This window comes from Tribolium castaneum, chromosome 1 (genome assembly GCF_031307605.1).
Source record: "Tribolium castaneum strain GA2 chromosome 1, icTriCast1.1, whole genome shotgun sequence".
Lineage (NCBI taxonomy): Eukaryota > Metazoa > Arthropoda > Insecta > Coleoptera > Tenebrionidae > Tribolium > Tribolium castaneum.
This window is the reverse complement of record NC_087394.1, coordinates 35,631,333-35,645,573: the sequence shown is the minus strand read 5'-3', so window position 1 is coordinate 35,645,573 and position 14,241 is coordinate 35,631,333. Positions and strand designations below refer to the sequence as shown.

Sequence of the window (14,241 nt, the reverse complement as noted above, 5' to 3'; positions counted from 1 at the left end):
GCGTAGGAAACCAAGTTGTTTGATTGGTCTTTCAGGTACCTAATATCTGTTTCAAAACTATAAAACTATAACTTTTTACAATTGATTTTTGTCTTTTATTAGTGTTTTTTTATACTAAATTTGTTACTAGAGTCCAATTTAACAGAGAATCACATCGAAACGCCGAGCAATAATTTTAGGCAACAGATTACATTTTAGCTAAATTCTTAATTATGCCTAACTTCGTTATTCTAAAAGATTCACATTAGACAAAGCCATTTAAAAAAAATAACAAATTAATTACAGGTACGCACTATTTCTTTTTTCAATGTTTATAGAAATATTTCAGCTACAAAAAACCGCTTCTTTACAAAAATAAATATACGGGGTGTTCCAAGTTTTCTGTCCGGTGCAAAAATTAATATTGCTAGTTGAGACAAAATAGCTGTTTTGTATCATCCGGCGCGCAAAGTTTATTGTTTCGCAACGTTCGCAAGGAGAATTGGTTGAGAATTTTAAGCGAAAAAGTTATCGTTATCAGCATTCTGCGTTACGGTATTTCCGCCGCACGAAATTGTGCGCAACCGCACCTCGGCGCGCTGTCACTTTCTGGTTTTGACAGTTGCTTCAACACCTCGCTTGCTCTAGTTTCCAAAATTCAACAAATAACCGCTCGAAAATGCCAAAACACACCCGAAAACGCCGTCACCCCAACGTAAATAACGACATTGAGTACGAAATCGACGCTCCCAAAAACAAGTTTCGAGCTTTCGATGAAGACGCTCAAGCTGAAGAAGAGCAACTCAGCAAAATCCTCTTTGGGGGAGCTTCCAGCTTCCTGAAAAGCTTGGAGGAGGCCGAGCAGGAAATTGGGGCCTCTTGTTCAAACGTCGACTCGGGGGTAGGTGAGGACACCTCCGACAGCGAGCCCCAGGAACGCATTCCAGCTTGGTATGACGAAGACGACGACGGGATTGAAGTGGGGCACGCTCTGGATGCCCAAGGGCGCAAATTACCGTCAGGGGGTATCAACGATCGCAGTAACAAGTATTCGTCTCTGCTTAAAAACAAGTTTAATTTGATTGTGGGAACCCCCTCATGGGCCACGCTTGATAAACGACACAAGAGCCAGGATTCGGACTCCGATGAGGAGATTTTGCACAGTTGTGGGTTTCTCAGGACGGGGACAGGCGCGTACTTAACGAGGGGCGCCTTGGAGTTCAAGAAAGTCAAAGATTTGAATTGTGAGACGTACAGTGAGGGCCCCTTTATCAACGCCGTGGAGTTCCACCCCACGTCACGTGTGGCCCTTGTAGGGGGGCACAACGGCGTCGCCTCTCTTTACGCCGTGGATGGACGCCAAAACAACAAGTTACACAGTGTTTTATTCCAACATTTCCCGATTTTTTGTGCAAAGTTTATCAACAACGGTAACGAGGTGATTTTGGGGTCACGGCAGAACCACATCTTCAGTTACGACCTAATGGCGGCCAAAACCACCAGAATCCCGTTACCCCCTGGCATGACCAGCTTCAAAAAATTCATCACTTTCCCCGATTTTGACATAATCGCAGCTGCAGGCAAGTGGGGCGAAATCCACTTGCTTAGCGCAGCCTCAAAGGAACGAGTCGCAACAATAAAGCAAAACCATGAAGTTACGGCTCTGGCCTACGGCCCCCAAGGTAATCTTCTCTATGGGCACAGTGACTGTGGCGAAGTCACTGTGTGGGACGTGAGCATGAGACGGGTCTTGCACAAGTTTATGGACGAGGGCTGTCTGCAAGGCACCACTTTGGCGGTTTCGCCCACTAATCAATTTCTGGCGGCTGGTTCTGCACAAGGAGTTGTTAATTTGTACGACGTGGGGGATATTTTAATTAATAAAGTACCTAAACCTATAAAGACCATTATGAATTTGACTACGAGCGTGACCGACTTGAAATTCAACGCTACATCGGAGATTTTGGCATTGTCGTCTGCCGAAATACCGAATTCCGTCAAATTGCTCCATGTCGGGTCTGGGACTGTTTTTAGCAACTTCCCGACGTTCGAGACCAAGTTGGGACACGTAAATGCGATCAATTTCTCGCCAAATAGTGGATATGTTGCCTTTGGGAATAGGAAATCGACCGTTTCTTTGTATACCTTGAAGCACTACAAAAGTTATTAATCAAACAACACATGTTAGATACGGTAAATGACCTGTTCCACCTGTTGTAACATTTATGCAAGCTTTATAAATTATAACAGGGCTATTGCTAAAATAATGTGTCAGTTTTAATACCGAAGAGTGGCATCTCTCCTCAAGTGGTTAATTTTGATCAATTTTTACGTTCTGTATGCTTTTTTATTTTTTACTACCGATGTCATGTTTTAGTACCTGTAAATAAAATCGTTTAAGTCCTAAGAATTTTATTGTTTTATTTGTAATATGTGAATTTTTTTTTCTTCCAACAGTTGCCGAATGAACCGCTTTGTACTCAATTGTACCTACGTTTAATTTATTGATTGCAGGCCATTATAGTTTACACCGGAATCGATTAAATAACCCCTTGCCTACACATTATCAACCACACAAGCCTCCTGAAATCAAATTGATAGGGGTACTATTACCTGCTGTTATCTAGAAGTGCTAGATTTTTATTAAAAATTTGCGTTACAGTTCTAAATACCACCTATAATTAAAAAGATTTGATGCAAAAGGAGGATAAGGGAGATGATAAAAAAAAAGTACCAAACAAAATGGAAATTATAGTAGGAGTAGAACGTGTTTATAAATCGAATACCTATTTTTTATCAATAAATCTGTTCTTAATATTAAATAGGCCATACCTATCGTATAAGAAAATATACTTATATTATTAATATAAGTTTTTTATTGGTAATTTTGTTCAAAATTTGAAAAAAACAGCGGGAATCTGACCAGAGTGTTTTGTTTTGTGATGATAAAACAGCAGTATGGTGTTGCAAGGTTGTTGTAGGTCATGAGATTTAGCAATAAACAATCTCTTAAGAAATATTGCTCAAGCAACAAAAAACAGCAAATGAGCTATGAAGTAAAGAAAGTTGCGTTGTGCCTCGTGCCAGAATTCGAGGTAAAATGAGAATTTAAGATGAGAAATGAGTGTTGTCCCCATGACGTAATACGTAAGCTGCGAGCTGCGTGGAAGGAATCGGGGCTATCAGCGGTCGTCGCAAAATGTCATCTTGTTAAATGTAAATTGGCGCAGAAACTTTCTAAAGAAATGTAAATTTGTGGATTTGGAAATGTGAAATGCAATGCGAAAATTCAAATTTGGCGGGTCGGGATGACGTGTCAGATGACTTAGCAAAACGTCGAGAGTGCGATCGACTCCGCGATGTAAACGAAACTGAAAAGCTGTGTCTGATGTCGCCGTGAAATCCGCCCCCGACGAAACCGTGCAACAACTCGGAGCAGCCGAAGATGAGGGCCATGTAAAGTGGTTAAAAGTGCGTCGATTCGGACTTTTGTTTCATATGCCTTTCTGCATTTGTGGCGTGAAGAGTCGACGGCGCAGCCGTTGGCGTGATCATGTTTATGTAGGGCGCATGCGCACATCAGTTTACAGTTGGGTCTCGGAAAATGGCGTCAGCTAAGTTTCTCGAGGAAGCACTGAGTACGGATGTGGACGAATCGGCCGTGAGTGCAATCGTGGGCTCGTTGGAGAACCAGCTGGTGACGTCGTCGACGACGGCGCCCGCGTCCGCGGCCCAGAACCACGTGAACAGTGCAATATCCAACGGCGGCACCGTCGGGCCCCCCAAGCACTCGACAGTGGCCAACGGCGACTCCATCTCGGACGCCAAGTCGGCCGACGCCGCCCCCGTCAAGATCGTCTACTCGCAGGCCATGGCGGGCGCCGGGACGCTGCTGCCCAACGCGAGGGTCGCGCTGCCGCCCAATGGGACGCTGCCCCAGGCCGCCCCCGGCAAGCAGCCCACGCTGGTCATCAAGACGTGCGGCGCCTCGGCCCCCGGACTCGTCACCGTGCCCATGAACGTGACCACCTCGGTCCCGCCAGCTAACAACGTAGGTAGTCCCAGTACACAGTCCCCAAACATCCTTTCCAACCTCCAGGTTGTCAATGTACGGCCTGGCGTTCCCGCTCAGCAGCAGAAAGGACAACCGGCACGTGTCGTGCTCAGTGCACCACAGATTGTCGGGGCCCGGCCAGGAGCTCCAGTAAGTCGGTGTACACTCAAAACAACAGTCGAATGGGAGGGTCTGCTAACTCCCAGTCTTAAGATGCTTGCTAACACCTATAACCCCTTATCGACATCTACTGAGCGTACATTAAAAAAAAAACAAAAAATTAAACAAATTTTCATTCTAGGACAAATTATGTTTTCAAGCCAGTACTTGGTGTACTGTTTATTATCATGTGACCATCAAAACAAACAACGTCCAACAAGTTTACAAACTATCTACCATAATAATTTCGTTGTGTTGTAGGTAGACAACTTAAGACACACTCAAAACAGTACAGTATTGGATTCTTGAAAATAAAGCCCAGTTTCCCCCAGGAAACCAACGTAAGGGCCCCGAATTAATGACACTGTTTTTTAAAATTTTACTTAGCAATGAATACAATTTAAGGAATTGTTAAAAAAATGACTTTAGATTTAAAAAAAAAATTAAATACGTTCCTGCAAAATTGTAACTTGCTCTTACTTAACTCAAGACTCTTTTAAGCGATGTAGATTTGACAGCTACAGCAAAGTAAGAAATTCTTTCGTACTTTCACCCTGTGTAGTCATAAAGACATGCTGTTTCAATAGGTAATAAAAAGTATTTAATGTTGGCTAAACTTTTACACATTTCTTCTCAGTTATAGTGACATTACCATTAATGGCGAATTTAGCGTCTTTCATACAGTAAACATAGATTTTTTTGTACAAAATTATTCAAAAATTATGCACTCCCAATTGAAATTTTGAACAAAACTAATGTAAAAATGAGACAAAATGATGACCTTGTTAAAACTGAAATTATTTGTTGCAATTTAGATTTTAACAGAGGATTCATTCCAGTGACCCTCATGTACCAATATTTTGTTTGATAACAATTAGAAGACTTTTTTTCTTAGAAACACTATTTTGTACACGCAAGTGAATTTTTAACTCCAGAATTGTAAACGGATAGTAATTATCAAACATCCTAAAATAAAATATAAGATGCAATAATAAGAGTTGGAGTAATTATTGAAAAGTGGAACGATTATAAAATTAGAAAATTTCATAATAATTATCTCTCCACAGGGACATAAACAGCATCACACATATAGGGAAAGGTGTTGATATCCCTACTTTGTGATTAAATACACGTTATGTTATGTAATTTTCATGCTCGTGTAATTTTTTTTTATTTAATTCTTATTTTTTTTAAAATGTTATAAAAAACGATGGCAGCGTGTTTAATGCAAATTGCTATCTATGCGAAAGAAAGTGACGTTGAATTAATGAGTGAATGGTTACTGATTTGTTTATTAAAAATGTTTTATTTCATTCATAAGGAACGAATTATTTTGAAAATAATTCGTTCCTTATTTGGAAATAAAAGTCGCAGAATCAGGATGTCATGTCAGTATTGGGATTAATTTTCATCCAAGCTAGGACTAACGCTTTCGGACCCCACAAACCCCCCCATTCTACTGCAAAATTTCATGTTTGAGGCTATTTCCATTGTACAGCTTCACAAAACAACAACCAACCACCTTACACAGATTGTTCACTCGAAACACGTACACGAAGCTGTACAACGAAAATGCCGAATCTCTTCTAGTTTTGTTGAGTAAATTTTATAGTTTATTTGAAGAATTGTTTTGTTTGATAACTGGTGTACACATTTGCTGGTCGTACTGTAAAATAAAAATACAACTAACTGTGGAACTCTTACTAACAAATTTCTCGTTTGTTACTAACGTTCGAGTCACGTGGCTCATTCTTTAGACTAGAATCTTTAGATTGTAGATTATGAAGCAAAATGTATTCCAGTAGTTGTTTAAAATGTATTGTTTGTGTTATTTTAGTTTTGTGCTTGTTATTGTGTAGTTGTTCGTTTTTATAGGGTTTGCCAATTTGGTAGTTTTCGACTTGTCTAAAAAAAATTCAATGTTTTAGCAATTAACATTACAAACATTTCACGGTTTGCAACCCGGCCAACAAGGTCATTTGCTTCTCAAGACTGAAAATGGACAGTATCAGCTGTTGAGGGTGGGACCACCCCCAGCCACTGCAAATCTCACAGCGACTTCGACTCCTGGAGGACAGCCAGTCACGTTGCGTATGCAAACGGTCGCTGCTGTAAGAATTACTTTTCCCGTGCATCACTTTGACAATAATTTTGGGGGATTTACAGGCGCCGACAAGTTCAGCAACTACCAGTCCAGCAGTAGCTGGTGGGACCACAACGGTCTCGAGTCAAGGTCAGACGGTACAGACTGTAACGACTGTTCAGGTTTGTAATCAATATTTTTGTTTTGTCATTTAATTTTTCATGTTTCTGTACAGAGACCGGCCAATGACAATACCAAAGAAAAGTGCCGTAAGTTCCTAGCAAACCTTCTAGAGTTATCAAGTAAAGAACCCAAGTCAGTTGAACGTAGCGTAAGGACACTTATTCAAGAGTTAATCGACATGAAAGTCGAACCAGAAGATTTTTGTGACAAACTGGAAAGATTGTTAAATGCATCGCCACAACCGTGCCTAATTGGGTTTCTAAAGGTGATTTCAAATTGTACTAAAATTGGTGGAAAAAGCTGTAATTGAAAGTCAATCTAGATTTTTATCACAGAATGTCAAATTTAATATAAAATCGATTGAGGAAATCCAGTTTTTGAATGTGTGATGAGGTTGATCTTTGCAATTTTTTTAAATAAAATGGGTACGTTTTTTAACGACAGAAAATATATTCCAGAAAAGCCTCCCTCTGCTACGTCACTCACTAGTAACGAAAGAACTGACGATAGATGGGATCCGTCCTCCGCCCGCCAATGTTGTTTTCTCAATAGCTAGCGGCTCTCCAACAGTGCAGACCCAAGTCCGACCGGGCATAGCTTCCAACCAAGTGCGAATAGTAGCCCCAGGTACTGCAGTTGTTAGACCAGGTCAGGTGCTCCAGCAACGGCTGGTAACCCCATTGCGGGGCGCCGCACAACAAACTCCCAGAATGATGACGACGATACGACAACCAAACGCAGCAGGAAATGTGATCGTTTCCAGTTCACAACCACCAGCCCTCCATCCTGTCTATCCCAGCAACCAGGTCAGAGCTGGTAGCAACATACGGCAACCCTTACAGGTAAATGACAACGTCAAACGCGCTCAAGTGTCATTCATTATTTGTTCCTGTAGAATAAATCCCCAATGACGTCGATGAAGCTCCAAGGAATCAAACCCGCAGTGCCTTCGATAGTTTCGCGACCTACCAGCAAAGAAAAGGAGAAAAAGTCATTCTCGGCGGCGTATACCGGCGATGACGATATCAACGATGTGGCCGCCATGGGAGGCGTTAATCTCGCTGAGGAAACCCAGAAAATTTTGGGGTCGACTGAATTCGTCGGCACTCAAATCAGATCCTGCAAAGAGGAAATCATGTGTTCAATGGGACCTTTACAACAGAAAATTAGACAGATTGTGATGAAGCACGGGCTTGACGAGCCGAGCGCTGATGTCGCAGCGTGTATTTCGCACGCGGCACAGGAAAGACTCAAAAATCTCATTGAAAAACTGGCCATCATCACCGGACACAGACTGGACATCGTCAAAAAGGACTTGCGATACGAAGTCACAAACGACGTCAAAGGTAAAGTTATGTTCATTCTGTTGAAAATAGCTGTTTTCAAACATAACTACGGAGACAATTTTCTGTACCCAAAAAAATGGTTACAAATTTAACTATAATTCCTACTCCAAGATAAAAAATAATAGGAACAACAGGTTATAATAATAGAAATTTCTTTGAACGTCTTTGAAGAGCTATAACACAACGAAGAGCACAAACTTTGTGGTCCTGGACTTAAGTTACCTCCAATTTTCTTCGAAAAATTTTGACTTGAGACTATAAATCTCAAGAATTGATGTAAAAATTTGTTTTCAGGTCAGCTGAAATTCTTGGAAGAGGTGGACAGGGCGGAGAGAAAAAGACACGAAGAGCTGGAGCGGGAGATGCTCCTGAGGGCGGCGAAAAGTCGGTCGAAAACGGAGGATCCTGAGCAAGCCAAGCTGAAAGCGAAGGCGAGGGAAATGCAGAGGGTGGAAATGGAGGAATTGAGGCAGAGGGAAGCAAATGCGACGGCTTTGCAGGCGATTGGACCGCGGAAAAAGCCGCGACTGGAGGGAGACGGGCAGTCGAGTTTATCACAAGTAAAACATTCGGTTTTGTTATTGTTCTATTTGTGATGTTTGTTTTTGAAGGGCAATGCCGGTGGATTCAACAGCGGACTGAGAGGACAGATGCCATTGAGACAGCGAATGAAGAAAGTGACGTTGAGGGACTTGCAGTTTCTGTTTGAAACTGAAAAAGACCTATGCAAAAGTAAACTTTTATACAAATCATATCTTAAGTGATGCTCGCCTCTCGTCAGTGTTGTGATATTCAGAGACGTCGTGGGTGCCCTAAATTTGTTTTTATTCTCATCTTCTGTTATTGTTATTTATTATGATTTTTCATTTTTAACCACTAAGGTCATGTAAACAATATTTTATCTTTTATCTAGCACATTTTTTTTATTTCTCATGAATAGCGTTATCCACTCCACTACTCTTGGTTAGCTTAAAGAACAAAATTGGTTTGCATTGTTTTCAGTATTGTTCAAAATTTCCAATGAAATGTTTTGTATCAAAACTTTCCAAACAGTTTTTATAATAAATGTCAAAAATACGTCTAGAGACTGCGCAATGCAAGCTTCATATTTTCCTACTTACAATTAGTCATGAAAAATTGTTTAACACATACTTTTTTGTTGTTAGTCTCAAATAACACGAAGTGAACAGATAAAGTATCGTAGGTTTTTCTACAGATATGTAAGGGTGTAAATATATTGTAGATTTTCTATAATGATGTGAGTTTTCTTTATAAGAAAATATTTTAAGAAGGTCATGTTAATAATTTGTAATTAGTTGTATAATTGTTTTTTAATCTAACTATGGATATAGATATATATATAATTTTTGTTATAGAAGTAATATTTAATATAATAAATTGATTATTTGATTCTAGTTTTGTTTATTGTAAATACGTGTGTGTTTACGCGTCATTTTTATAGCAATTATTTTGTAATAATAAATATCCATATCTATTTTTATTACTAAACATGTCTTCACTAGTAGTCACCAGGTTTTAGTTTGATTTTTGTATATACATAACGTTTGATTATTCTAATCCAAGTACATTTTCCATTTAATGGGTGCTCTGGATTTGTATATACAGTACTTAAGTTGTTTATGTTCAGTAGCTGATTGGCCTTATTATTGTCCCCTTTTAAAAAGTACAAATGCATTGTTTTGGGATTAAATAAATTGTTGTTTCATTTAAAATGAATGTTATCTTCTCTTATTAAAACCCTTTAGAACCAAAGTTGAAATAAAAATGAAAAAAATCAAGAGGGACTTATTAAAATAATATCATTTAAATCACGCATTGTTTCGTATGTAAGAGAATAAAAGATGTAGAACAACATACCATTTGCTGAAATGTGATCTTGGGCAATCCCAGCTAGGACACTACACAGTCTAAATATAAATTTTTGAACTTGAACTAACTTAAACTTCTACAACTTGAAGCAACGAGATTTTACTGCAGGTATTTAGGTAATGAATATTTTGTTGTATTGTGGGATGCATGATCCAATTTATATTGAAGCGATGGTGGGGATTCAATCATATTTTTGCCAGTTTCCACAAAATTTAAAAAATATTTGTGCACGTTATGCAACCAGTAATACACGGTATTTGGGCACATTGAACAATCTGCATTACCGCATTTTTTGTTAAAGTATTATGTAATTACATGTGCATACAGCTTTGATTAAAACTTTATTTAGTTTAGAAAATTAATGCAAATTATTTTTGAATTGCCTCGGGGCAATATTCAGTTAATAATTTTTCGAAACCTCGTGTCAGAACAAGATGTGGTTGTAGCGCCGTGAAAATACCCCTTGCCTGGTCGACCTGTCCCTTTAGGCGTTCAGAATTACAACGAACAATTAACTGGAAAATGGGTTTATTGAAATTGGATAATTCGCTAAACTAAAACTGAAAAAACAAAACCCATCTCCGGAACTCAGCGGATAATTACATTCGGCGCAAAAGTTCGCGTTGTAACAGATACCTAATTTTGCAAAATGCAACAAACTAAACAATTTGATTCAGAGGCAAGCTGGCAAGCCTTGGCCTTGATGGAAAAAATTATATAAACTTTTATACAGCTAAAATTTAAAAAATCAGAAAATTTCAGCTTTTAATTTCACTCAACTATTGATTCGGAAGATAAATGGCTTAGAGCCTTAGAGTCTTATTACTACAATCGGCTACCCACCATAAAAAATTCTCTTAAGTTAGTGCATTTGATTTTTTATATTTTTGTATAAATACACAACTTTTACTAAATTAAAAGGACAAAAAGGTTTTTTCGCTTACAGTTACAACTGGCATACTTACATGAATTAAAAATGTATTCTAAGGTGTAATTAATTTTTCAAACATTTAATCACAATAAAATTTATGATGGGGGTTCCGACTGTCAAGTAATCAAATAATCATTTTTCTCTCCTGATTGAAACCTTGGGCAATATTTTATGGTTCTCATTTTTATCTTTGTTGAAATAACGTTATTTCAACTCATTGTAGCATTTAAATTCATTAGTTATAAGCTTGTAAGTAAGCATTTATTTATTTTTGTAATGAATATTTATATTTGTTCATTGGTGTCAGCTTGGAATAAACACTTAAAAAATCTTTTTGAAACTTTTATTTACAATACCGATCCCAAAAAAAACATTTTTTTCAAACAAAATGGTCTATCAATTAAAATTTTTACAAGGACAAAGTATTAATCTTAAAATTATGAATTCATAAGGCCATTGTGTTGTTAGTTGTGTCAATCATCCTCCAAAGCAGTTTATTCGTTGCTTTGACGCCTAGACACAGCACTCCCACCGCTTGGGAGTAAGCGATGTAGAAAAATCTTTCGTCATGTTTATGACGTTAACAACCCTCGGTCCCTTTCCTCCAGGTGGTGCAAAAAGCCCACGCCATAAAAATCCGTCTGTGGGATTGGACGATGATCCGGTCTGAGAGGTAGGCAGAATAATTTGTACATTATACAAACACCGTGTCCGCTGCGGGCTGTGGGCGAGATATCCTCCGGCTGACTGGGTGTGCTGTAAAATATGCTTCCCGTAGGGTGTCCTTGTATTATGTCGGTCGAAAACGCCCCGAGCCAACTTCGAATTCCATTCTCCGTCCGTCCATCTCATGGGATTGTACCCCGAGAGGTTTCCCCAGCACGATGATGCGACCCAAACTCGTCCTTGGACGCTCTTCTTTGGCCTGCGTCGCCAACACCTATCGCACGACGTGTTGTAATATCCGAGGGATTGCGAGATTATTACACCTCCGGAGGATGCATCATGTGTAATTTGCGGTTTATTGTCGTGACACGGGATCGATCAACGAGCTTCGCTACACCTAAGGAAACCATGTGAATTTGCGAAATTTCAAGTGTGGGAGGAACGGTCTTGGAACCAGTCATTACTCTAGCAGGAAATATATTTATGTATACCTACGATTACAGGAAAAATACAATTTTCTCACTAGTTCTCTTCTTTACTGCAACTATTTTAACAGTCAACGACCACCTGCCTTTACCTGACTGAATCTCTCCAGCATTTAGAGAGATGTTGACAAAAGCAGTTAAACATTTTATTGTTGTTTTCAAAATACCATGGTGCTGCTGTCAACTCTACCTGCAACAGTCTTTTAACTTTTAAAAAATAATTTTGAGGCAAAACACACCCAAAAAAAGTAATAAAGTATTAAGACTCTTGTTGTCTTAATAATGTACACTGCCAAACAACAAAAACAATAATTATTAAGTAGTTTATCATTCATTTTTTTTAAATTGAAATAGCCATTTGTGTAGCAAGGACGCAAAGAAATAATTATCCCTCAAAGATCTCTTAATATTATTTAAATGGAAAATATAAAATCGCACCTCTAATTTGTAAAATGCGAAGATATATAATTATAAGATACATAATATGAGGTTTGGAAAAAAGCTTCTTTAAAGGTCCCAACAGTCATCAGATAATATCATTTTTCACTCTTCAAAATGTTCCTCCCGAGAGAGGAAAATAATTTCTTCTCTCATTTTTCTCCTTGGGGAGGAAATAACATAAATTCAAAATTAGAATCTAGAAAATCTTTTTCTGATAAAGACGCCAAAAATATCCTATGTATAACATTAGATAAAAGCCTCACTTCGGAAGAAGATATACAGGTCTTTCCTACTTCGGTATAAAAATAGGTATTTTTCCAAATATCCATTTAAAGTAGCTACATTATTTTGTCATGAGAGGTGAATTTCGGAAACAGTTTGAACTTTAAAGTCCATTAAAAATTTTGAAATTCGGATGTTTAAGAATGCCGTGCATTCTTTAGAAGATAGAAGATTATGATTAAATTAAAAAAGGGCCATTTATACTACAACTTTTCATAATACTTGTCATAACTTTTTAGTGTAAAAATTCATTAAAAACACAAAAATACACATTTAAATCTTACTGTATTCTACTTAAATTATGAAGAACGAGAACTCTCTCTTGATTGATACAGTTGAGGAGATCTCTTAAAAACAAACTCATGTGGTGTACTTGTGGAGAACAACAAAAATGATCAATTTTACAGTTTTTGTCACTTTGCTGTCAATCCTAAATGTTCAAAATTTCCAACAATGATTATAATTTAGCGTAGACTCGCAGGGATAAGCATTCTCAGGGCCCGTTTCCTAGAAATCGACCAACACATGTCCCAGTAACATGTACATACATAACAAGTTAGTTTTTATATTCATCAAACATCGCCGACGTTGCATGAAATTTCATACAATTTTTCTTTATATGAGAAAGCCTTTGCAATAACAATGAAAATAATTGGGCCTGAGGAAAGCCGTACATGAAAAGCACGAAAAATATTTTAATTAAGTCGGTTCTCGTCTCCAGAGATGTATTCCCGGCGGCACTTTGGTGCGCCGCCCCCTCGAGCCACTCCGACCTTCGACAACAATTTAAACAAGTTTTTATTAAACCTAATTTCCCCAACTCCATTAATTCACAATTTTTCAATTATGTTCAAAAATCTTAACTTTGCGGCCAACAATCGGTGTTATCATGGGTGGTACACCACTAGACAAAGAGCGCGTTTTCCTCTTTGTAAATACGCCGATAAGTGCACGCCAAGGATAACTCCGGGCGCGAAAAAGCGCGTCCTTTCGGCGATCTACTCCAATTGTGATAGTTATTTACTCTTGATTGCATGCGCGAGTTTTCCTCACCGGAGGCCGCTGCTGAGAGCTTTAAAAGAGCGTAGCTCCAAAGCTCACTTCAAAGCTCATTATGCAAATCGAGTTTGCCACACAACAAGCCATAACGAGTACCGCATTAACACCGTACAGGTGAATTCGTTTAAGGGCCGAAATGGCGCTGGTGTACTCTAGGAGTTCGGGAAATATCACCTCCTCGGGATATGTCGGAATGAAAGGGCCCCAGGCTGGGTGCTTCGTGGATGTACTAACTAATAGGGCAGGCTATGAAGGTGGGCGATTCGTTTTTATTTTACAACTGCTTTAAGGTATACGGCGGGATTTATTTCGTGCTTTCGTTTTATGGAGGATGGAGGGATCACTCCCTTCGCCGCAAACAGCCAGGAGGGGCTCTTTTGCATGCGGCGGCACTTGAACTACTCGTATATCATTGAATGGATGTCTAATATAAACTATTTTTCAAAATTGTAGATCTGAGATAATTATATAAGATGTAAGCTACACCTTTTACAATAATTATTATAGTTCAGAATGTATCAATAATTATACATAGATGAGAACTTTTTGTTAAAAACTGATAATACTGATAATCAATAAACTAAATATAATTTGTATGAAATGAATTAAAGATTACCTAACTTTAAATTTGGTGTTTTTTTTTAAATTATCCCTGTTATTCCTGTTTGTTAAATATCCGCTAT

The 14,241-nt window shown here is 38.5% G+C and overlaps 2 protein-coding genes and 1 long non-coding RNA gene across 5 annotated transcripts; 2 read left to right on the top strand and 1 right to left on the bottom strand.

Moving 5' to 3' along the window:
• The first annotated feature begins 554 nt into the window (after nucleotides 1-554).
• On the top strand, nucleotides 555-2,389 carry wcd (wicked). Its single transcript, XM_961531.5, has one exon. The coding sequence runs from the start codon at nucleotides 659-661 to the stop codon at nucleotides 2,147-2,149; it is 1,491 nt and encodes a 496-aa protein (XP_966624.2). The 5' UTR covers nucleotides 555-658; the 3' UTR covers nucleotides 2,150-2,389.
• Nucleotides 2,390-2,932: 543 nt separating this feature from the next.
• Nucleotides 2,933-9,215, top strand: Taf4 (TBP-associated factor 4). Of its 3 annotated transcripts, XM_008201667.3 has the most exons (9): nucleotides 2,933-4,030; nucleotides 4,079-4,183; nucleotides 6,121-6,303; nucleotides 6,359-6,457; nucleotides 6,511-6,723; nucleotides 6,917-7,300; nucleotides 7,354-7,804; nucleotides 8,099-8,364; nucleotides 8,416-9,215. In XM_008201667.3, exons 1-9 carry the CDS (start codon nucleotides 3,584-3,586, stop codon nucleotides 8,566-8,568), a joined length of 2,301 nt encoding a protein of 766 aa, XP_008199889.1. In that variant the 5' UTR covers nucleotides 2,933-3,583; the 3' UTR covers nucleotides 8,569-9,215. The 3 variants fall into 3 exon arrangements, with proteins under 3 accessions (XP_008199889.1, XP_008199886.1, XP_966532.1); XM_008201664.3 differs by having other exon boundaries at nucleotides 2,933-4,183; XM_961439.5 differs by lacking the exon at nucleotides 4,079-4,183 and having other exon boundaries at nucleotides 2,934-4,030.
• Nucleotides 9,216-10,953: 1,738 nt separating this feature from the next.
• Nucleotides 10,954-12,582, bottom strand: LOC135266249 (uncharacterized). Its single transcript, XR_010334144.1, has 2 exons — nucleotides 11,787-12,582; nucleotides 10,954-11,688 (listed from the first exon to the last, which is right to left on the bottom strand). It is a non-coding gene; the product is annotated as an uncharacterized LOC135266249 (long non-coding RNA).
• Nucleotides 12,583-14,241: the final 1,659 nt, after the last annotated feature.

Coding starts and splice junctions, on each gene's coding strand:
- Taf4 (XM_008201664.3), top strand. CDS start 3,584: ATGGCGTCAGCTAAGTTTCTCGAGGAAGCACTGAGTACGGATGTGGAC. Junction 6,304..6,358: donor GTATGCAAACGGTCGCTGCT/GTAAGAATTACT, acceptor GGGGATTTACAG/GCGCCGACAAGTTCAGCAAC. Junction 6,724..6,916: donor GCCTAATTGGGTTTCTAAAG/GTGATTTCAAAT, acceptor AATATATTCCAG/AAAAGCCTCCCTCTGCTACG.
- wcd (XM_961531.5), top strand. CDS start 659: ATGCCAAAACACACCCGAAAACGCCGTCACCCCAACGTAAATAACGAC.